This window comes from Centropristis striata, chromosome 20 (genome assembly GCF_030273125.1).
Source record: "Centropristis striata isolate RG_2023a ecotype Rhode Island chromosome 20, C.striata_1.0, whole genome shotgun sequence".
Classification (NCBI taxonomy): domain Eukaryota; kingdom Metazoa; phylum Chordata; class Actinopteri; order Perciformes; family Serranidae; genus Centropristis; species Centropristis striata.
In genome coordinates, this window is record NC_081536.1 from 22903928 (window position 1) to 22927796 (window position 23869).

Genomic DNA, 23869 nt, shown 5'->3' on the forward strand with positions numbered 1-23869 from the left:
TGTAAGTGGTGTAAGGTCAACATGTTCTTAAAAACACATCATCCTCTCTTTAATCCTAAAAAGAAAGGTCAAATATTTGCAGTGTTACACTGAAAGACAGTGTTTGCAGAAACGTGAATACTGTACATAAGCAGGAAGCTGTGATGGCCGAGTGGTTAAGGCGTTGGACTCGAAATCCAATGGGGTTTCCCCGCGCAGGTTCAAATCCTGCTCACAGCGAAGTATCTCTAATCTCTAATCTTTGGTCATCATTATCACAAGGTAAAAAAAAATCAGCAATAGAAAATACTACCTCGAGAAAATTACTCCTAGCCCTTGTCCCAGACGCTGGCAGTGTAGACAAGTTCAGTGCGATATGAAATGACACATAATTTCACTGATACCATTATAATATGCAGTAAAAACAATATTAAAATCCTACACCTTTCATTTGAGTCATTGGTGCTGCTAAACTGAAGGGATATAGTTACTGTACCAATGAATGGCGCGAATCCCTCTTTTTGTCTGTGCGGTTTTTTTTTCATATTGTGACTATTATTCTGCTATAAAACCACACAATGAGCTTTTAGATCCAAAAATGTAATCATTACCCTCATCACATGAATGCAGCATTACACCGCCCGCTTTTATCCAATCAGAGTTACAGTTTGGAGCGCATCTCGGCTCGGATTGGACATGTCGTCTTTCAGTTATTCTTTTAGGGCGTTGCCACTCTCGGAAGCTGTCAGATTCAGAAGCAGTGCCCCCCCCCGCAAACGGCAAAAACACGGGCTTGTTCAAACAGCAAGACGTATGACTTTCGTTCATTTCAAAGCAGAGATGGTCTTCTAAGTAACAGAGGTAAGCACGACACTTATAAACAAGCCGTTTCTAATAATATTTTAATGCCAGATGTTGAAGGCAAATCTCAACGGTTTAACTAACGCAGTGTAACGGTTTCCCCCTGATGTTTTTAGCATGCACCTAGCTAGCTCTAACGGCCAGCTGCCACCGATAATGTTGCTGTCATTGAAAACAGGTTGCTCTCTAAGCTGTTTGACGTGACATAACAGTGGTTTAAATGTGCTAGAGTGTCGTTAGATAGTAAAAAATCTGCTGTCATTGAGTGTATGGTGTTGACTTTACCGTGCTTATACACAGGGGCGTAACTGGCTTAAGGTGAGGGTCACCCCGCAGTACTGTTTTTGAGCCAACAGCCTCCTCCCCTTAAAATTGTTTTGTTTTTTTTGGCTAAATCATCTCCTCATGACGCCGAACACCTATGGTAAAATCACCTACATCCTCAGTTGATCAGATCATGTGATTTTACCCCCTTAAGATAATGGCCTGTGTCTAGTGTGTGACTTAAGCATTTATTATGCCTAAGTTAAAAAAAAAAAAGTGTCTAAGGCAATTTTTTTGAACATGCCTTTGTGACTTAAGCAAGATATGGTAACACTTTATTTCGAAGGTGTCTTCATAAGAGTGACATGAGCGTATCATAAACATGGGATGTGTCATGAACATTAGTGACACTTTGAAGTAACATTAATGCTCATGATACTTGTCATGTCATGTTTGTGACAGGCTTGTGTGACTCTTATGTAGACAGTAATTTAAGTAATTTATTTCTCTTAAGTTTACACACAGTGTTATTATTATGCCAATAGCCATCCTTTGTTACATCCTTTTTGAGTGGAATGATCAACAAATGTCATATGTTACACTTTTGGTGAAGTTTTTTTGTGTTTCCTGCAAAACTTGAAAAAATGAGTTGGGTGATTATTTTAACAGTGTGACGATATTAAAATAATCAATCTTCTTTTGGGCTCCCTCCAATGGGAAGACATTATAAATTAAGCCTCCAGTTTCTATGTTATTTATCATTAGACTATGTGTTTCTTTCTTACCTGTTTTCACTCACTCCTGCTGCTGATTTCATGATTTCCATTTGTTTTTCTATCCTCCAGAGTCTTGATACTCTCCAACCATCACCTGATAACTCTGACTCCCTTCCCATCAACACCATGGAGAACGCCAACAGCTACGTGCTGATCCATGGGAAGAACATATCCCACAATACCCTTGCAGGGGCTGCTGTAGGGCCTCACATGTCCATCGACAAGCTTTTCCCAGCCCTCCTTGAGTGCTTTGGCATCATATTGTGTGGCTACATAGCTGGCAGGTAAGTATGCAAGAACAGTTAGTTTGTCAAATGTTTAGCCACAGTTGCATTGAGAGAATCTTCAACTCACCCCCTAAAACAGCCTTGCTTGTAGGGTGGAAAATAAAAAGCCCCCCAGCCAAATGTCACAATAAATTATAGACAACCATTTGGTTTGCAGCCACCATGTTAATGTTCTGCTGCATACTGAAATTTTAGGGATACCCAATAAGTGAAAGTGACAAAGCTTGACCTCTGTGGCTTTTCTGTGTTTTCTTCATTCCTACCTTTAGGGCAGATATCATCACAGAAAGCCAGGGGAAGGGTTTGGGGAACTTTGTTTCTAAGTTTGCTCTTCCAGCTCTGCTCTTTAAAAACATGGTGTTGTTGGACTTTGGTGACGTCATCTGGGCGTTTCTCTGGAGTGTTCTGGTCGCTAAGGTTGGTGACTGTGCATCTGTGTTTGTGGTAACACTTCTACAATATGCGTATGTACTTTCTGTTTTTATATAATGGTGGTTTGAGGGGATTCTAAAGAACCCGACAAATAAACACAACCTGATTGTGATGCTTCCATCCTGTGTGTAGGTGACAGTGTTTGTGCTGGTATGTGTACTGACTCTGATGGTGGCCAGTCCAGACAGCAGATACAGCAAGGCTGGCCTGTATGCCATCTTCGCTACACAGAGCAATGACTTTGCTCTAGGATACCCTATAGGTGAGGCGACACAAAACACTAACTGATAAATACTAAACAAAATGTCAGACACAAAGAGTATGCATCCCCCCTTTCTCTCTTCCTGTATTTCTAGTTGATGCTTTGTATCGGAGCACATATCCAGAGTACCTCCAGTACATCTATCTAGTTGCTCCGGTCTCCCTCATGCTCCTCAATCCCATCGGCTTTGCTCTTTGTGAGGTCCAGAGGTGGAGGCAGTGCAGTCATTCACACAGCACTCTTGGCATCCTGGGAGTTGTAATCATACAGGTATTGTGTATATACAGGTGTTTTAAGCAAGTGTAACACACCTTTACACTCTTAAGATATTACAGTAATGTTTTCTTAATTTAACAAACTTAAATATATGCTTACCCACTGAATTTAAAGTTATTTTATTTAACCCTCTTTCTGTCACATCTGCAGGTGTTGAAGAACCCAATCGTATTCATGGTGATAGTAGGAATCATCTCCCACTTCGCCCTGGGCCAGCAGATCCCTGCTGTGCTGTCAGAGTTCATAGACGGCTTGGCTAACTCTTTTGGAGGGGCGGCTTTGTTTTACCTCGGCCTCTCTATGGTAGTGTTGTTTTTGTTTTGATCAATCTTTTGTACTGTCTTGTTTTAAGCCTTATGCTGAAAATGCACCTAGAAGCAGCAAAGTGCGGCTCACTACTGAAGTAATTACATTTTTCTGGGGGCCAGGAAGCATTATCATTTGTTTCTGGTGGGAAGAAATGATTTGTAACACTGATAAAATTTCACAGGAGGCACATAATTCTGGTAACTGTTGAATCTATGTCTTTAACCCTGACGGATATCATCCCTCTGTTTTTCTGGCAGGTCGGCCAGCTAAGGAAACTCACCAGGGACACTGGAGTTGCATTGATTCTCCTCATCACAGCCAAACTGTAAGAGGGACTGGGGTGTACACAGTAGACTTAAAGTATATTGTATATAATTGTATATTTAAAACTGTGAAATTGTTTATTATATTTGGGTATAGTTCAACCCAAATTTTAAAAAGTGGGAATGCTTTGAAAATGGAAATGAAAACAGTATTCAAGGATAATTAAAACCTTTTTGACTTAAATTGTTTATTGTGAATATAACACTCTAAATGCATTCTTTTTATTTTATTTTTACATGTCGTCCCAATTCTTTTTAAATTTGGCCATGAATGTTTTTTTTTATTTGGAATGCCTGAATATGATCCTGTCCAGTGCAGTGTCACCACTGACTAGACTCAAAAATGAAAATAGATTTAAAATATCTCATTTCTGACACTTTGAAAAACATAAGCTTCATAAATTAAGTATTATTGCAGAGCAGTTGTACCAGGGTGTTAATACATCTCTGCCTTATATTTAGTAACTGACAGCTTAAACAGCTTGTCTTTGATGAAGGTTTGAGGATTTTTGCCTCTCTTTCTCTCTATCTTGTCTCTACGCAGCCTTGTGATGCCACTGGTTTGTAAGGACATGGTGGACATTTTGGATGTAGGAGTAAACAGCACGAGTGCCAACCACACTAGTTTGTCTAATTTTGCTTTCCTATATGGAGTCTTTCCAACTGCACCAAGTGTGGCCATCTATGCTGCACACTACAACATCGAGCTTGAGGTGGTAAGTACTGCTGCTATAGCAATCCTACTTTAAACAGAAATTTGTAGACATTAGTTGTACAATACAATACTGAAGAAACAAAACAATATTTGAAATATAAAATAAGACATAAGGAGTTTAGGGACAGTCCATTCACTTTTTGTGAAATGCATACTGTAAATCAGCACTGAGAAAGAAGAACCCCTACCCTAAACCATCCTTTTAGGAGTTTGAGGCATGGCCGGAAATGTTTTTTACTTTAAAACAAGCCTTAATCAAGGTTGTGCCAAAATAACAAGGCAAATTCCTGGTCGGGTCCCATGACTAGAATAAACCATAAAAGAAATCACAAGCTGAGAAAATTCCAATTTACATTGTATCTACAATACTCATTTTTCATCCCCCACACCATGACGCCCCCCAGTCACATTCTGCTGCTGTCAGTAAGTAGTGTGTTGTGTTTTGAACTGTCTTTCTCTGTCATTTCTTTAGGTCACATCAGGAATGGTAATCAGTACATTTCTGTCTGCACCAATCATGTATGTGTCTGCCTGGTTATTAACAATCCCTCTAATGGACCCGACCCCCCTGGTGACAGAACTTGAGAATGTTAGCTTTAACATCAGCATTGTCAGCCTCGTAGCTCTGGTAAGTATGTTTGCAGACAGAATATAATTAAGAGTGAAAACAGGAGGAATAATTGTTAATTAGGTTCATTAGGTTACATGTAAGTGGTAATTAGAGCAGGAAGGAAGCTGTTGCTGTAATGTGTGATGCAGATAATTAGGGAGTGATAAAGATTGATTTTCCAAGTAGAGTAATATAAATGTGTGATCGTGTGCCTTGATGTGTTTTCTTCAGGTGTGGACCATAGTGGTGATGTTGCTCAGCAGGAAATTTAACAGACTTCCTCACCTCTTTGCCTTAAATCTTTTCCTGGCTCAGGTCAGTGAGAACTCAAGAGATTTAAAGCTTAAAACATCTTGTTTATTTAAAGTGTTGTCAAGCATGTACTTCACCAGGAAGTAATTTAGTTTTTCTTTCTGTTCATTCATCCAGAAAATATGAAAATTAGCACTTTCACTCCTCATATCCACTTTCATATTCTACCCTTACCTTTTGTACTGTACTCTGCTCTGCTGTACCCTAGTTTCTGGTGTGTGTCAGTATGATCTTGTGGAACTTTTTGGTGAAAGAAGAGGATAATCTGATTGGCAAGATCCTCACCTTCACTCTGCTCTATGGCTCTCTGTACAGCACCTACATTTGGGCAGGTAAGTGTTTGTATTTATGAGAGGTTAAGATCAATTAGACTACATTTGACTCAATAATAAAAACAAATTGTGTTAAGTGTGTACACACTGGTGTTTGCATGTAAGTGCTTTGTTCTGTTTTTCAGGTTTAATCCCTCTCTCTCTGGCTTTGACTAACAGAGATGATCTGCTGAGACTCCGGCCAGGAATATTCATGATTCTGGGTTGGGGGTAGGTCAGCGTATCTAAACACCTCATGACTTTTGTGTGAAAACAAAGCAACAGGTCCTGCATTGAAGATCATTATCAGTAAAAATATACTATGCCAGATTTACATTACTAGACTGAGATTGTAGACATTAACACACATTGCACATGTGTGTGTGTGTGTGTGTGTGTGTGTGTGTGTGTAGGGTTCCCTTCCTGATGGTTGGTGGTCTTCTGATATCAGGAGAGAGAACTGAAACCATAGACTCTGCCTTCTTCTATGGCAGAGCTCAGGTTAGAAAAATACCCGATATAGTGCATTACATTGATTTTCTCTCTGTGCTGTTTAAATGTATTTTATATTTATTTTTAACTATGTTCTACTCTGCCTGAGTCTGTTTAATTCCTCTTTAAATCTGTAAAAGGATCAGTAGTCCAGGTCCATATTTAGTTCTCTCTTCCTGCAGATAATCAGCACAGCAGTGGTGCTTGCAGTCAGCCTGGTGCTCGGTGCGATATCTCTGATGGGTCTCAGCCAAGGGGACAGGGAACAGAGTGGCTACCAGGCTCTGAACAGAGCTGCTGTAACAGGCATTAGTGATGACCTGAGGCCCCCTGGTGGTCTGGAAGATCCACAACAACAGCAAGAACAACAACAGACACAGATGGCAAATTCTCCTGCCTACAGCATCAACTCAGGTAGCTCTGATCTGTTATGTCCACAGTCCTTCACTTTAACCAATCAATACTCACCTATGATGTAAATATAAATATTTGAACTGTCTCTGTCGTCTTGCCAGACCACCACAATTTCTCTCCTCTCCAGCCCATACCTGACATGATAGCCAGCACGCAGAGAGAGCACACAAACAGCACAGGTGACAGACAACATCTGATTGTTAACTTTTCCATCTATCAAATGTAATTCATGACATTTTCTGCATGAAGTATTAGTAAAGATACTCCACCCTTTAATTCAGTCCAAAACAGTCTATTTATGTTTTATATTGATGCTTACATTTAGGAAATGAAACAGATGGAGATGTATGTGTTTTCTTCTACAACATAAGAATGTCATTTTGTGCAGCTGAATTAGGACCTACTGTCAGTAATGTATCTAAATAACAAACATAAATCAAAGCAATACACCAGCAATAATCTGTAAAATAAAATTAAGAATTGCAATCTATGCCATGTTTCAAAGTGTGATGAAAGCTTTGCAGTTATGTGAAGCATCATGAAAATATCAGGATGGGAGAAATCTCTCCAATCAACTTAGATTCAATCCTCAGTTATGTTTTGCTCTCCAGGCCACAGTGGGGGGCTGTGTGATGGCCAGCAGCAGGGATCTTCCTCCTCTGAGCAGCCCTTAAACCTGCCACCACCTGGGCTTCAAACCACTGATGATAAACAGACAGTCAGACATGTTCTGCTCTGTCTGCTGCTCTTTGTCAGCCTGCTAGCGGTGAGGATAACATACTTGTTAGGTTTGTGAGTGTAATCGGTAAAATAGCAGAAAGTTAAAAAGGAGTCAGGCGAAGTGACACATTAACACAATCTAGGTAGAAGAAGCATTTGTAGTTGTAGCTCACACTGGATGGTTTCATATCTGGTTGCATGTCCATTGTAACAATATATTAGTAGTCTGAATCAATTTTTCAGCTTTTACTTTACCTGAACTTAATATGGTAAGCTGAGCCCAGTGATGTGCAGATACATGTTGTTGCCTGATTGGTGAGTGTTTGTGTCTGTGTGCAGAACCTGTCCAGCTGTCTGTGGTGGCTGTTCAACAAAGATCCAGGAAGACTTTACCTTGAACTACAGTTCTTCTGTGCTGTGGCAAACTACGGACAGGTAACCACTGTGTGTCGTGTGTGTGCATTACATGTGTTAACTTGAGCTGTTACCAGTGCAAAAATAATGTCCAATTGTAACAAGTATTGCTCTTTTTCTTTGTCCCAGGGTTTTCTGTCCTTTGGGATCTTTGGTCTGGACAGACACCTCATCATCCTGCCATTCAAGAAGAGGTGAGGCAAATTTCATCTTATCTCATTCATTTTAATTTGAGAGACACAGTACTAGAGCAGTGTTTGTGTCTGGTTCAGGTTGCTCGGGCTGTGGCAGGGCAGAGACAGTGAGGATTTGAGTCCCTCAGGTGTACCAGAGGAGGTCAGACTCACCTGTACACAGTTCGTCCGCTACCACAAAGACCAGTGTGTTCAAGACATAGTGCACACACGCAGGTACGAGTACCGGATTGTGTGTTTTAAGTGTGATATAGTACAGTTTGCCTTCTCTATGGAAAATCTGAATATGTGCTGAAGAAGTTGAATCAAGTGCCTTTTGCTTGTTCTATTTTTTTGTTCTGTTAAAGGGAAAATACTGTACATTTTCTGTGGGAAGTAAATGGTCATGGAGATATTATTCCAGCTTTGCTTTCCAAACTGCTTCCCTCTGCAAGAAGAGACAAGATTATTACTGTTGTGGTTATTTTGTTTCCTTCTGATACTTTGCTGATTTTTCTCTGTATCCTCTTTGCATGTTATCTATCTGTTGATCTGGTTTGCTGCAGTTGCTGAAGTTCTTTATCTACCAAAAAGTTATTTTGCTTGAAACAGATTTAAGTTAAACCATTATACATTTACTGTATGTTGCAGTTTGCAGTACATGCCTAATTTCCCAGATATCAATAATTATAATTGAAGAAGCACTAGCTGTGACAGCTGCTGTTGTCACACAAAATTCTGCAAACTCTACTAACAAAAAACACTTTTCTGGATTCTTATGAGTCTTGGATGCTTTTATTTTCTTTTACTCTAACACATACAATATTTCCATTATTCCTTTCTCCTCTTTATTAACCATTTTCCTTTCTTTCTTCCCCTCATATTTCCTTTATTCCTTCCTGCTTCCCTTTGCCTGCCCCCTTTCCCCCTTTCCTTTCTTCTCTATCACCCCTAAGTGGCTCAGGGGAGAGTGTGAGTGCTTCGACAGGTGAATCCTTCCTCTGATAATGACAGGTTTAGAGGAGAAGCAGGACTGGAGGAGGAGAATGGGGCCTTGGGACATTCCCCCTCCCATCAGCCCCGGTACCTATGCCCGCATCAGGATCTTCAGGAGCAACTAAAAAACGAGCCACAGAATCTGCACCAGAGTCACCAAACTCATGATCCAGGTCAATCCTGCGGCCAGGTTTTACTTCCACCCCGACACCTGCTTGAGCGCGAGGATGAAGCACAAATTTCCAACCCTGATGCCCCAGAGGAGCAGATTCCCCAGCTCCAGCCTAACCAAGCTCATGTCCCAACTTATGATCACCACAGACACCAGCATGGTCTTGCCTCAAGCTCACCTTATCTCCATCGACATCCCCAGTCCCCTTTTGAAAGTGTATTTCTGGGCAGTGACCTTGTGGACTGGTTGGTTGCCCGTGGCCTGTGCGCTGGCCGAGCTGAGGCCAGGCTGTACGGCTTTCGACTTCAGCAGGGAGGAGTGTTGGATCACCGGACGGGTCAGCACAGCTTCAGGGATGAACCCACCTTGCTGTACCACTTCACACAGGGAGGAGAAAGGGAGAGAGGAGAGGAATGGTTCCAGATAATGTGAGAGGAAGTGAGGAGATCGGAGGCGGAGGCAGTGATATATTTGCTTTTGACAGCTATTGATGGTGGAAGCCGTTTGATTGTTGAATCAGGCTACGCCCTGTCACCAAAGTTTATATAATTATATTTATATAATATCTGTCTCAAGCTACATGAGAGCCTTTATACGCATTAAGGAGAGTGAGGAAAGTGATGCTTTGGGTTGTGGAGACAGTTAAGAAAAATTAAGAGGAGAAAGAAGAAGAATCAAGCGCTCCCTGGTGGTACTTATCCTGGCTCCGGACCAAGTCTTCCTTTCTTCTTCTTTTCTTTTTTTCTGCTGAGCTGGCTTTGATCACAGCTCTTTGATTTCAGTCAACTTAAGATGTGAAAACTAATTTGCCCTTATTCCTGGATATCTGTGAGCCAGTGAATTGGACATTTTTATTTTGTAAAGGACAAATAAGCTTTGTTTTAAGGACAAGTTGCCATTCATCAGCTGTCAAATATCGTATTATGTGACATTTGCGTGCAAGCAGCAAGGGAACGAGAGTAGGCCGGTAAACTGATCGTTTCCTCTTAGCCAATGAGCTGCAGGGCTGCTCACTGAAAGCCAAAGGCATTCTTGCCTTCCGTTTTATGTTGTCAAGTTTTCGTTCAGATGATGTAAAATCATCTTGAATCTGCCTGTTATTTCCATATTTGATATTTTGCACGTTGTGTCTTTAAACCACTCTGGTCTACGTGGACTGCTTGCATGACTCGGAGCAGTCCAGACTTCTGCTCGGCACTGAGATTTGCACTGACTGAATAATGACATTCTTCACGTTCTTAAATTATGCAACTCACTTGATAATTTTCATGTGATGATGCTGCAGAAGATATTTGTTATCTTTGCAATGTGTAATTGTGTTACCGCTGTCAATTTGAAACATTTGTTTGGTACTGACTGTGCTCATGGACTCATTCAGCCATTGTGGAAAATTTGCACAGATGCCTTTCCAGACAAATCTGGAACAAGCTTGATTTTAGAATTCAGCCCAGGCCAGGACCTTTTTTTGGGAGACTGATCCCAAATAAACTCCTAAATTAAGTTTCTTAAAAAGTGTTTGATTAAGTGAGATTTTTTTTTTTAAATGTATCAGAGCTTATCTGAAACGGGCCAATTAAAAAAAATGTTTCTGTTTTTAAACTTTGATAAGACTGATACAAACTGATACAATTACAGCCATGCACTAGCTATAGTGTATGCTAAAAGTTTATCAGCAAGAGAGGGTTGCCACTAATGATTATTTTCAATTTCGATTTTTGTGCCAGTTATTTTCTTGATTAATTGTTTGGTCTATAAAATGTCAGATAATTGTGGATAATGTCCGTCCCAGTTTCTCATAGTCCAAGCTGATGCTGTTAAATGTCTTGCTTTGTTTATCTAAAACCCAAAGATATTCAGTTTGATGGCATAAAACAAAGAAAAGCAAGAAATCTTCGTATTTGAGAGGCTGAAAACAGCATTTACTGGTATTTTGCATGAAAAACTACTTTAACAATGAATCAATTATCAAAGTAGTTAGTGTTATTTTCTGTCAATCGATTAATCAATTAGTCGACTAATTGTTGCAGCTCTACAGTGTTGGCTGCAAGTTATAACCACTACTGAACTGTTTACAGATTGTTTGTTTGGCTCCTACTGAGCGACTGGCAGCACTAACTACACTACGACTATTGTTTGCCTGTTAAGTTGCTGCTGATCTGTCATATTGGTATGATGGAGTTTAGTGTGTTGGCAGGGTTGTAGAAGATAGATGGATGGTGATATATGCACATATGAGCAAGGAGGAAGACCACACTAATTGTCAAACTGAGGCTATTATCGGATTTTTTTGTTGCCTTGCTAGGAATGAGACCCGAGGGACCTTCCACATGAGGTATAAAGTCAGAAGAAAAGATATTCCTCTTTTCTTCTGTATTGTTTTGTCTGTCTCTCACAAACTTCACAGAAACTATCTATGTGCATATATGTCTATCTTTGTGTCTTTTGCCAACTGGCACCACATTTAAGTTCATGCAATTTACATCAGGTCCTTGTGTTTACTGAGTTGAGTGCCTGCCCATACCAATGTGAAGGTGTGTGTTTGTGTGCATGAACAAAAATGTCTTTGACTGTCTGTGTGTATGTTTAGGAAAGTACTGAGAGAGAATTTAACTTGAGGTGTGACGGTGTGTTGTTGGTAGATGGGATTAGTGTATCTGTGGATGTTTTAAGTGTGTTGCTGTAAGTCAATCAGGGTCAACGACTGTGTGACCACAAGAAAGTCACAAATAAACTGCAGTTTGCATCCAGAAATCCATGTTTCAATTCATCGCTACACAAGCAGTTAATGATTCTGGGTAAAACTGAAAGATTCAAAATGAACAGACATTACAGATTGTATTAACCTTTACACATTACCTTGGGGAAAAAAACTGCATTATGCATTGGATTAATTATTTTCTTCAAAGAAGGAGAGACAACCAATCCTGAGAGCTACATAAACACCTCTAAATCTTAAAGCAACATTGTTAACAACAACCATCTTTATTTTGCCACAGTGCAGTGTTCATAATACTGCTTCTCGTCTGTGCTGACAAAAACTAAACCTTGAATTTGTTGTCTTTGGAACCATCAAGCTCACAACAATAACCTACCACTGTTTGTGTCAACAGCAGCTAGACTAATGGATAAAAATGTGACTCCATTCCAGAACTGTAAAAATCCTGTTCACTAAAGATAATAAGAGTTGGTTTTGCAAATTCTACATAAAAGTTTTAGAACAGATTGTCTTTAACAGGTTAATCATGAAACACCTCTAGAATATACAATAGGTGATGCAAATCTGTAAAAAGACAGCTGCATCAGTCACAAACTCTCCCTGCGCTACAGTCACTGCTGAATTTAGAGCAAACTTATGTTTCTGATAAAAGCTACAATTTAAGACTATTCTCTATTAACTCTCTTCTCTGCAAAATAATTATTTAAAAAAATAAATATTTAAATTCCGAACATATACAGTGAATAAATTACACTAACAGCAATTGACATAAAGTGCAACACTACACGCAGTTAAAGGCCACATATTCACAGAACAAGATGTGATCTTCCAAACTCCCTCAGGTGATGTCCAGGTGCTCTTGAGCAAGGCAGTTAGTCTTATCTGCTACTATCTAAAATATGTTATTGTTCAATATAATTTGATGAGAAGATCACACCTGTTAAACGCATTAAGACCTGTTCAAGTGCTTTAGGAAAAGACAGACACCCAATCTTGAGACATTTAACAGTCCTAATGTTCTAAATACTTTTTTCTATGCAACTCCTGGAACCATAACAGCTGCAAACTGAGTCACTGAGTAAACATATATGAGGAGAAGAGACCTTTGGTGTGACCTTACAGAAATCACGAGGTTGAAGTGGACAAAAGGTCACATGCCTACCAGCCGACAGAGTTTATGTTTGGGAATCCCAAACCCGAAGATTCCTCCTTCATCCCAGAATCATCGTCTCTTCCGCTCCTGCTTGATATCAGCCTGGCTGGGTCCGTTACTCTCCATGCCGTCCACCTTAAGGTGAGATTTGCTGTAGTGTTTGATCAGCGCTCCGGGGAGGAGAGCCATGAGGGCGATGGCCAGGAGCTGTGCCAGCGTCCCCCAGGAGAAGATATCATCCAGGGAGGAGATCTCTGAGAGGATGGAGCCCGTGCGAACACAGATGAAGTTGTACGGGATCAAACCTGGGGGAGAAAGCAGCAGCTGAGTTCTCCGTGTTTGTGGGGTTGAGTGTTAGGTGTGTGTTTTTTAGTGTGTATGTTGTCTCACCTATGAAGACAGAGAAGAAGAAAATGGGCATAGGGATGTTGAGGACGGGACAGGTGATGTTAAGGAACCAGTTAGGAGTCATAGGGAAGAAACGGAGGAAAAGGAGGAAGAAGAACAAACTGCTACGATTTTCCTCCACCTGGCGAGGAAGAGCAAGGAAAAAGAGCGAGGAAGGAAAAGAGGAGGAGAAAATGAAGGGGAAAGCAGATAAAGCAGTACAGAGCATCTTCTGGTTCCCTTTTGTCTTAAATTCTACATAACGGTATAACAATATTTTGGTCAGATCGCTTTTTCTGTTCCAGCTAGTCCTGGAACTAAGTAACTACCTGGTTACTTGGAATCTGCTGCAAACCTTATTATTTTTTGGGGGGGCTATCAAATCCAGGTGAATTCAGCAACAAATGTGTACTCATATCTAGTTTTTAAATGTAATATTTTAAAGTATGCATCTTGCTGTATTGAGTTTCCCTTTTTTTTCACCTTGCCATTCTAACCTCTTTCTCTCAGGTTATGCAAGTGCCAAGTCACGAATTATAGCATGTTAAACATGGAAAACATTTATTTCTTAACATAAGCATATTGACATTATCATTATGAGCATACAGGTGCATCTCAAGAAATTAGAACATCAAAGAAACGTTATTTATATCAGTAATTCAATTCAAAAAGTGGAAATAACATTTACATTTACAGTGGAAATACATTTAATGAAGACCTAAAATTCAGTGTCTCAAAAAAAATTGAATATTACAAAAGACCAATTTTAAAAAGTATGTTTAATATGGAAATGTTGGCCTCTGAAAAGTATGTCCATCCATATGCACTCAGTACTTGGTTGGGGCTATTTGACTTGAACTACTGGAAATGGACTTTTCCATGACATTCTAATTTATTGAGATGCACCTGTAGCTAGCTGATGTTAGCACTGAGTGCAGCCCCAACGAGCCACCAGCACAGCTTCAGATTCAGTTAATCACTGAATAGAGACGCCTACCTTCCTCTGCAGCAGGCCCACCTTTTCAGGGAAGACCTGAACCACGTACTGCTTTCCGAAAGCAGAGGAGAGCAGGTAGCAGAATGTGGAACCGAAAGTGGTGAGCGTGCAGGCCAACACCAGACCCTCCCAGGGCCCAAATATCGCACCAGCTAACATGTTCTGAAGGAGGGACAGACAGACAGACGGTCATATGTGTCATTTTTCATCGTCCCTCTACAGTTTGTGCTTGTTTGTTTAAGTATGTTTGTTTATGTCTCACCAGAAAGGAGGAGCCGGGTATGGCGAAGGACTGTTTGTAGAGGTAGGCGCTGCAGAACAGCAGAAGAACGTAGCCGTGATGTTCTCTTTTATAAAACTTGAGCATCTCTGCGAGCTCCCGCAGCTCATCCAGGTCAGACGGGAACTTCAGCCTGAGTGGAGAGACAACAGAACAAAACTAACTTGGTACTGTACATTCTGATTTTTCATCAAAGTCTTTATCCTTCAACATCAGTTTGTCATTTCAAATGGAGATAGTTTGTATGTCTTTTGAAGTGCTACCATGAAAAGTATTTGCATGGATAGATACCACTACTTGGAAGAAAGGTTTTTTTTGTTTGTTTTTTTATAAAAAAAAACTTCATAGGACAAAATATGGCCATAGACTTTTACAACACTTTATCGAGAAAGAAGAGGAAAGATTATATCAGAAAGAAGAGAGTGGGAGGGTAACAGGATACATTTGATTGAGGGACAGAAATAGTGCCGCTGCCTGTAGACCCCAGCTCGGGGAGGAAAGTCACTCCTCAAGACACAAACACACACACACACACACACACACACACACACACACACTGACTAAAATCCCCCCTGTTGAAACTCAAGATGCCGACTTCCTCTACCACCTGCTCTTACATTCAGCTTTCCTCATTCCTATTGGTCAGTGGACAAACATCCTGCTCTGTCATTGGTCAGCAGGTTGATGATACATTCTGTAGGCGATCAGATACATGAAACTGAATGAATGTATGTACAGTATTTAAAGGAAATGTGTCATCGTGGGCACTTTTAATTTCGCTTACACGTAACCCCATGAGAACCACACACATACACACACACACACACACACACACACACACACACACACACACACGTGTATTCATATACAGCCAGCAGAGAGGGTTTAACTCTGAAGTCCCTTCTTCATATCAGGTTTAATGTTCAGACAGTTTATAAAGCAACTGGGGCTGCAAGTAGCAGTTGTTTCCACTATTAATCAATCTTTCTCTCTAACTTAATTATTGTTTATGTGATAAACTGGTAAGACTATAAAATGGCATAAAATGGTGATTATTCAATCTAAAGTAATAGAAAACAGACAAAAGCAGCAAATCTTCACATTGAAGAAGCTGGAGCCAAATATTTGGCACTTTCACAATTTACTGACTATCGGAATAGTTTGCAGTTAATTTTTTGATGCCATCATTTCAGGCTGGGGGTATGGCAGGACAATATGGCTAAAATCTTCTATCCTAGCAAAGGTAATTTCATATCTTTATATAAATATGTTGATTATGATATAGCATGTCTTCTGGCAATTCAATAAATATTTTTTACACCATAACCAAATGGTAAAGCCTATTTTAAATACTCCATACTATGTTAACAAAACAGATGCTCTATCATATGTGCCAATATCAAACCATAAAGCATTATTCAAATGATGCAAATACTGCTGTAATGCAGTTTGGCAGCTGGTTTTTCAAGATTGCATTAAAAACAGTATATAAAATAAATATGATAGGCATTTGATTATAGCATCATATCGCCCAGCTCCGACTTAAAGCAGCATGAAATGACAAAAAGAGCTCGCTAAATGTGGCCATTTTTGTGCGATTAGGTGGCATCAAATAGCATTTTAAAAAATGTGTGAAAACGAAATAACTGACAGCTGAGAATATGGTCTGAATACCATACCAGCTGTTGTTTTGCATTGGTGCATGTGACACGAGACTATAAGAGAGACTAGAAAACAAAAGGTGTCTGAAACATGAAGAAAGATGGTGTATGTCATAATACTAACAAAGGTACTATTATAATTTTGAATATTTGTGCTCCTGCCTGACAATAATTCTCTAACTGCAACAAACTCAACACTGAAGTTTAATTAAATTATTTATTATTATTACATTTAAATTATTTATTTAATACTTGTTCTATTTGAAAAGGTACAGTATTTTGGCCAACCTTTGGTTTGGTTTTTTTCCACCAGACAGGATGCCAACAATTGCCGGGTACACTCCTGCCATGTTTAAAAGACTTGATAAGTAACAGTATAACACAAGTGAAATAAATCTAATGGCTGCAATCACACACACACACACACACACACACACACACACACACACACACACTCACACACAGATGGGTCGTGCTTTTGGCTTTAAGAGTGTCTTGGTCGGCGTTATTCTATCATCCCTAGATGACCTCACACTTGACTGTCTGGCACATTACAACATACCACCCACCCACACACAGAACACATACACATTGAACACACACACACACACACACACACACACACGCACACACACACACACACACACACACACACACACACAGATTCTAAGGAGTAATGTGATCAGTCCGATATGTACTAAGAGGAGAGGGAAAGAAAGGAGAGGAGAAGTAAATATAAAACACATTTAATATTTAAGCGCTGTACTGACATGATTAATATTACTTTTCTCCTTTGTGACACACATCTCATGAACAATATGAGCAGAAAAAAGCAGTGTGGAGTCTATTGACCTAGTTCAAATATGTGGTATTCATATTAAGTTTCTTTGCTCAAATTGACATAGAAAATATCTAAGCATATCTGATATTTCAATAAGTTTATTCCTTCATTTATTGTCTTTGCTTATAGGGACCCAATCCCAGCATGCACTGGGAGTGAGGAAGGTAAACACTGCTGATGGGTCACAAGTTCACTGGTTCTGGACCCTCAAAGTGGTTCCAAGGGACATATCAGAGGTTACAGGATGATTAAATGTGTAATTAACAAAAGCATCAATTTTTGTTTCATAAATGTATGTTTTTTTATACCCAGGCTAATGTTTTTTATGACTTCCCTCTAATTGTTTCTGTTTTCTTTTACCTACTTGGGGGCATAAAAATCAAACGAGAAAGAAAATGACTCTTTGGCTGAACTACGTCCACATTAACGCCAGGCAAGCTGTGATGATAGGTGATAAAGATAGGGGGTCACAAGCCAAAAGAGTTATTACTCATCACAGACTGGAAAAAAAGTTTCCCAGTCATGGCTGTGTGCAATTTAGTTTCTCAGCCCCACGGCAACACAAGACATATTTTTATTTATATTTTCTTACTGGGAAAATATCTACATCATTTGTGCATGTAAACATTGCTAAAAACAAAATAAATATTAATTAATTAATTTATAAACACTTTATTATAAGATAACAACCTCAAATAATCTGGTAATCCCCAACTGGATTACAGTATAAATATCTTCAAGAAATAGTGGTTTCTATTGTATTTTAAGAAGATGACATTTAAATGTAAATTATAAAGTTGCATTGTCTTTATTTCATTTTATTTTTTATTAACTTTATGAAGGGAGAGTCATTAAAAAGATGTCTGCAGTTACTTTTTCTAGCATCTTATAAACATGACCACATAGGCTATTTCTAATAGCCTATTCTTTCTTATTCTTATGTTCTTTCATTTAAAAACCTCTCTTTTCATCTTTTCACAGAGCACATCATTACCATTTCGTATGAATTTAATAACCTGTTTTGAAGTTGTTTTGTTCCTGATTTAAAAGCACAGACAACATTCCCTATGGTATCTATTTCTGACAGTTTAGAGCCTACATTTTCTATAATAATTCGTTATAAATAAATAAATGTATCTCTGTGTTGTTTATTGTCTGTTTCTCCATTGTAGATTTTTTTTTTTTTTTTTTAAGTCTAATGTAAGTGTATTACTTATGTTTTATTATATGTTTACCTGTACTCGTGGACCCCCTCGTCCTCGCCCTCGGAGCCCGGCTGGACGTGCGTCGGTCCCGGGGGAAGGTGAGTCGACAGCAGGTACAGGAAGACACTTGCCGCCGCCACAATGGCAGCCAGTCCCGCTAAGGAGCGCATGTTGCTCCCTGCTGAAATTGCCCAGCTCAAAAGTACCCTGCTCACCGGCAAAACTTCCCACTGCAGACTGAATTTATAAGAAGAAGAAGAAGATCCGCCGAAAAAAAAGTCTACGTGTTGCGGTTCAGTTGGAGCACACCGCGGACTGGGGGTGTCGCTCACCGGGCAACAGGCTACAAATGACGGTTGACATTCTGTCTGGGCTCGGCAGACGGATCACATGGCAGCCGGCGACCAACAACTTACTTAGAAGATACTGTTGACATTTGTGTAACCCCAACACACAGCGGGTTTTACCTCGTTTCCTGTTCGTTTATTCTCCCTTGCTTCCTGTCACCTTCGAGATTATGTCTTCAACAATTTACCCACAGAAACGGACATTGGAGAAGTTAACTAATTTATGTGAACTTTCTGAGTGCAGCTGCTGTTTGTGAGGACTCTGAATGTGCATTCACATGAACGAGCCACTAGAGGGCGACACATTAAAGGCCATGTGATGCAGAGGTAATATTTATAGATTGGGATCCACTATGCAACACTGGGTTACTTGCAGACGTAATAATAATAATAATAATAATAATAACGATATTACATAAATCAAACAGGTGGTGTATAAAATAAACAGCAATTAGAAATTCCTGGCAGGTTTTTTTTTTTCCTTTTTAGAAGGTTTTTTCCTTCTTAATGGTCTTTCTTGTATTTCTAAAACATTTCCATGGGTTTTATGCATTTATATGGGCATGCTTTTTCAGTAAAAGTGAAATGAAGTTAAGTAAAGCAAATCTTCAAAACAATACCATTATGACATGAAATATGAGGCTATGTGTGATTAATGGAAATTAAGTAAGTGAAAACAGTAATATAATAAACTTTTCGGAAAATGTCCTTTATTTCTCAATACTTCTTTAGGATGGATGATTATTGAAAATCTGTATTGTGTTTAAGGATGGGAATGTTGTTTTATAGCCGATTTTCTTTGTCCAGGAGACAATTTTTTTGCATTGTAATGACATATGTAACCACTGCAATGCAACTAAACTATCACACTATAACAAGGCCAAAGACATTGTGTTTTTAATATTATGGACTTATAACCATACTCCATTCGCTTGAAATGCATATATAAATTAGAAAATTTCTAAAGAAATTTTTCATTGTGTGCTTGCCTCTGGCCCTTGATTCTCGTTGATTAAATCAGCAGTTAAACAGGGACTCTGTTCACAGACACCTCATACAAGTTTCTAGGACAAACGGTTCATTAGTTAGTAAAATGGGGCGTGGCTAATGAAAAGGGGCGGGGTAATCAACTACCAATTAAACAGGAACTCTATGCAGAGTAATCTGACACTTTATACAAGTTTCTAGGATAGTTTATTAGTTATGAAAGGGGGCGTGGCTGATCAAAAAGGGCGGGAATTTATTAAATATTGTTATGTAGAACTGGTCAGTGAAGAACCATCATCATACATGACAAGTTTGAGGCAGATTGGACAATGTATGGTCAAGTTATATGGTCTCATGCTTTTTGAAAAAACGCCATGTCCGTTAAGTTAGAATGTCTGTCTTGGGGGAGCAACCAGGTGGCCAGGTGGAGTTGATCAATCAGAGCAAAGCAATCAAGCCGACGACCGCCATCCTCTGCTTTAGAGAGACAGCATGCACCGCTGGACTGCAGGTCTCTGCTCCGTGTGCCGCGCGCACTTGTTTGATCTACGCGCACATATTCAGCAACTGAGTGAAGCAGATTCTCCCCCGTGCTCGCTCGCGGTGGAGCTCTGCTCGCGCGGAGCGAGGACTTTTGACACATTGGGGGCGGGGCCAAGGCTGACCCCGGGCCTCTTATGATTGGTCATTTTCCAGCCCTCCACGTGGGTGCCTTTTCAGTTTACTGCTGACAGCTGGTAGCGGCGGCATCATCTAAAGGACATCAACGGTTGTTTCATGACGTTCACGACTACAACTCTACGCTTCATCACTGGTAATAAAAAAGTTAAAAAATGCTGTTACTTTATGGCGTCATATTTGAGTCAAAAGTCGTGCGAGCGATAACACACCTGCATGCGCATTTATTTCGTGTCACGCGCACAGATTTCAACAGCCGCGCGCACTTGTTTGATCTTCGCGCACATATTCAGCAACTGAGTGAAGCAGATTCTCCCCCGTGCTCGCTCGCGGTGGAGCTCTGCTCGCGCGGAGCGAGGACTTTTGACATATTGGGGGCGGGGCCAAGGCTGACCCCAGGCCTCTTATGATTGGTCATTTTCAAACCCTCCACGTGGGTGCCTTTTCACAGTCTATGTTTACTGCTGACAGCTGGTAGCGGCGGCATCATCTAAAGAACAACAACGGTTGTTTGATGAACATTGGAAGACTTTCTGATCAGAGACTGGGGCGGTGGTCCGGAGAGAGAAGGATGTGGAGCCGGAGCTCGTCTGGGGGGCGGAGCGGGTCGGCAGCACCTGGTGTCGGTGTGTCCTGAGTCTATCTGATGTCAGGAGGCTGACCTGGACCATGCCATGCGTGGGGAAGCATGTTTAACAAATGTTCGCACACTTGTGTGACGCGGAACAGCGGCTGGGAATCACTGGATTGCAGCACAGTTATGGGGCGAATCTGTTTTGGCTTGTTGTAAATCCTGTCCGCTGGCGGGACTCGGCCTCTCTGGCTTTTCGTCTGAGGTAAGAAGACATGTTTTTATTTGCTGTATATTTCGCTAGCATACTACCGTTACAATTGTGCCTTATAATGTTAGCATTTTCATATTTGAACTTTTAAACTACTGTCGAAAATTTTGTGAAATGTAGTTGCAAGTTATTTGAGTTTTTTTTTGGACGATGTTTGTCATTTTATTTTGCTAATTTATTCGCGGCTACTGGTCTTAGGTCTGAGCTAGCGCTCTCTAGCGAGCTAGCTTTAGCATCATGTCGAAGCAATTTATAAAGGTTCCGTTGAGGCAGAATATCTTCACAGTTACTCCATGTTACAGTTACCATGATGCTAACAGTTGTTATAACAGTCGATGTGTCTGGTGTTAGCAAACACTATTGATTCTAAGAGTGCATTGCATGGTTTGACTGATTTGATGCTACTGGCAGACAGCCTATAATGCATTGTGGGTTGATAATCTAGGCCACAAAAGTTTATGATTGCTGTGTTTTGTCTTGTGTCTATCTGGGAAGGGGTCATTATGCTAATAATAATATAATAATGCTAAAAAATTGCTAGCTTATGCTATTTTCCTTGATTAATGTTGTCTAAATGCCATTTTTAATGTAGGGTTTGTGTACAATGTTGGCCTGACTAATTTTTTTTTAACTGTGATATGTAGCAAATTGTATGTGGATTTTGATGGTAGCTTCTTGATAATGTAGTCCTGTTTTTTGTGAGGATGTTTTGGTATTCTTATGTAATAAGGTGTAATAGTAATACCAATGTCATACTCATCAATGGCTAAATTTGAACATTCGGTGTATTTCGATAATATTAAACTGAAACTCATGTCACTTGGTAATAAGAGGTTAAAAAGAAAAGATAATCATGGGGATAAACATTTAACCATGGAGTCAGGGCTGTAAAAATGTACTGTAATGATGAACTGGTAGTTTACTTCACCATTTAAAATTTACATTGTGTCAATGTCAATGTTACTCACTACTGTTAGCAGACTATTACCCAAACTATTACCATTTCTTTTTTCCAATTTGTCATGTCAACTGGTACCTGAAGTATGTGTTCCTACGACTAATATTAATGTACTGTGTGTGTGTGTGTGTGTGTGTGTGTGTGTGTGTGTGTGTGTGGCCTCAAGTGGTGCTGTGAAGCATTTTCGTTGTAGGCTTTAATCCTGTTTTCTTCTGATATTAATGCTGCAGTACTATTTTGATAATAGAGGTTTAACAACGCAGCGTAAAACAAAATGAGCTGTGGAAGTACACAGGGAGATGACGTGTCCAGAAGAATTGTCTAGTAAAGTCCGTTATTCCTTTTGCAGTGTGAAACCAAAACCAACAGGACCAAATGTATACAATGTAACAGGACACGGACCTTGGTTCGGACGTTGGTACGGACTTTCAGGTGTGAAAACGCCCTAAGAATAAGCCCACGGAATAACAATTAGTGTGCTTTTGCAAGCAAGCACACAAAATAACAATGAACACAAGGATATGTATTTCATTTGTGTGTTTATTTATTTCATCTGAAACAGTTTAGGCCAAATCCAGAGGAAGGTTTCCTTTTACTTTCCCCCATTGAGATCTTTTCCTGTAAAACAAATCACAAACATTTTATTACAAATGGCATTCACAGGCAATCATATACAAACACGCTGGTTTCTCTGAAACTAATGTGGAGACGTTGAGAAGAATTGTGGTACTTTTCTTCAGTAAACAAATCACAGATTCGCCTCAAAGGGCTTTACAGACTGGAGGGCCTAAATGATATAACACCCTGTCCTTTGACCCTCACAGCGGCCAGGGAAAAACTCATACAACCCCCTTAACAGAGGGGAAAAAAGAAGAAACCTCAGGGAGAGCGACATAACTGATGAAAATCAACTAATTACCCTTTTCTTGAGTTTTTTGTGTCCAGTAAAAAAGCAGTAGCCTATAGCACAATGTTTTGAATGACAAGCAGGTCAGGCTCGCATTTTGGGGATATTTTCTCAATGTAATGATTTTTTTATACAGTGGAGGATACTAGTTCATTTTTCTTTGCAATGGCTATTGTTTTTTTTTAATTGTTATTTTACTTTAAAGATGGATCAAACCATTATATGTTATGATACGCATTTTTGTGCCTCGGAATAAATAAGAAAAAGGTGGCATCTACTTTAATGAATCACTGATTGAATGCACAACCCCGCGATCACGCTGTGACACAAATCAAACACGCACGATGTTGCATCACCAACAGGTGAACGCTGGATGCAGCTAACATGCTATCTACCAAGTGGATCTTCCAGTTGATGTCTGCGTCATAGACTTTTACCTTCAGTGATAAATGCATGAGGTCCTTCTGCAGAGTGGAACTGTTAATCTGGGGCTGAGAGTCTGAGTGGACTGGTTTTAAGGGGACTAGAGAAGATGAGTGGATTTATGATATTTTGCATTGTGCATGAGTGAGCAGAGAAGTTTCACCTGGAGCAGTTTGAGGAGGACTAGGAGGCGCTAATTTCCAAGAAAATGACATTGAGAGAGAAATACAAAATCAATGTGATATTTCTCCAGAGGAGAAAGGAGTTTTATATTCTGCTGCTGATTCTATGAGAAGCTTTAGTTAATAATGCTTTTGCACACGCCGTGGTGTCTTTATTGTAAACTATTTGTTGTATTGCTTGTTTTGTTCCTTTGAGCTTTGCTTGTT

The 23869-nt window shown here is 39.9% G+C and overlaps 2 protein-coding genes and 1 non-coding gene across 7 annotated transcripts; 2 read left to right on the forward strand and 1 right to left on the reverse strand.

Annotated features, from left to right (window-relative positions):
• Positions 1–137: 137 nt before the first annotated feature.
• Positions 138–219, forward strand: trnas-cga (transfer RNA serine (anticodon CGA)). Its single transcript has one exon. It is a non-coding gene; the product is annotated as a tRNA-Ser (tRNA).
• A 480-nt stretch (positions 220–699) lies between these two features.
• Positions 700–17929, forward strand: gpr155b (G protein-coupled receptor 155b). 5 transcript variants are annotated; one of them, XR_009396295.1, is made up of 21 exons: positions 700–840; positions 1950–2164; positions 2437–2584; positions 2732–2861; positions 2956–3131; positions 3288–3440; positions 3704–3771; positions 4314–4485; positions 4957–5112; positions 5326–5409; positions 5615–5738; positions 5864–5948; positions 6131–6218; positions 6392–6623; positions 6725–6802; positions 7235–7389; positions 7683–7778; positions 7887–7951; positions 8030–8167; positions 14617–14798; positions 17263–17929. XR_009396295.1 is itself a non-coding variant. In XM_059359008.1 (20 exons), exons 2-20 carry the CDS (start codon positions 2007–2009, stop codon positions 14651–14653), a joined length of 2343 nt encoding a protein of 780 aa, XP_059214991.1. In that variant the 5' UTR covers positions 700–840; positions 1950–2006; the 3' UTR covers positions 14654–14940. The 5 variants fall into 5 exon arrangements, 4 of the variants coding, with proteins under 4 accessions (XP_059214991.1, XP_059214989.1, XP_059214990.1 ...); XM_059359008.1 differs by lacking the exon at positions 17263–17929 and having other exon boundaries at positions 14617–14940; XM_059359006.1 differs by lacking the exons at positions 14617–14798; positions 17263–17929 and adding an exon at positions 8945–10398.
• LOC131993219 (transmembrane protein 41A-B-like) lies at positions 11836–19093 on the reverse strand. The gene is made up of 5 exons (XM_059359012.1): positions 18369–19093; positions 14614–14764; positions 14352–14513; positions 13358–13496; positions 11836–13272 (listed from the first exon to the last, which is right to left on the reverse strand). Exons 1-5 carry the CDS (start codon positions 18506–18508, stop codon positions 13037–13039), a joined length of 828 nt encoding a protein of 275 aa, XP_059214995.1. The 5' UTR covers positions 18509–19093; the 3' UTR covers positions 11836–13036.
• Between the last annotated feature and the right edge of the window lie 4776 nt (positions 19094–23869).

Bases quoted from the DNA above. Each gene is read 5' to 3' on its own strand.
- LOC131993219 (XM_059359012.1), bottom strand. From the start codon at position 18,508: ATGCGCTCCTTAGCGGGACTGGCTGCCATTGTGGCGGCGGCAAGTGTC. The intron at 14,765-18,368 runs GTAAACATATAA...CTCTCCACTCAG, and splicing joins GAGGGGGTCCACGAGTACAG to GCTGAAGTTCCCGTCTGACC. The intron at 13,497-14,351 runs GTAGGCGTCTCT...CTTCCTCGCCAG, and splicing joins TGGGCCTGCTGCAGAGGAAG to GTGGAGGAAAATCGTAGCAG.
- gpr155b (XM_059359006.1), top strand. From the start codon at position 2,007: ATGGAGAACGCCAACAGCTACGTGCTGATCCATGGGAAGAACATATCC. The intron at 3,772-4,313 runs GTAAGAGGGACT...GTCTCTACGCAG, and splicing joins CTCCTCATCACAGCCAAACT to CCTTGTGATGCCACTGGTTT. The intron at 5,739-5,863 runs GTAAGTGTTTGT...TCTGTTTTTCAG, and splicing joins CAGCACCTACATTTGGGCAG to GTTTAATCCCTCTCTCTCTG.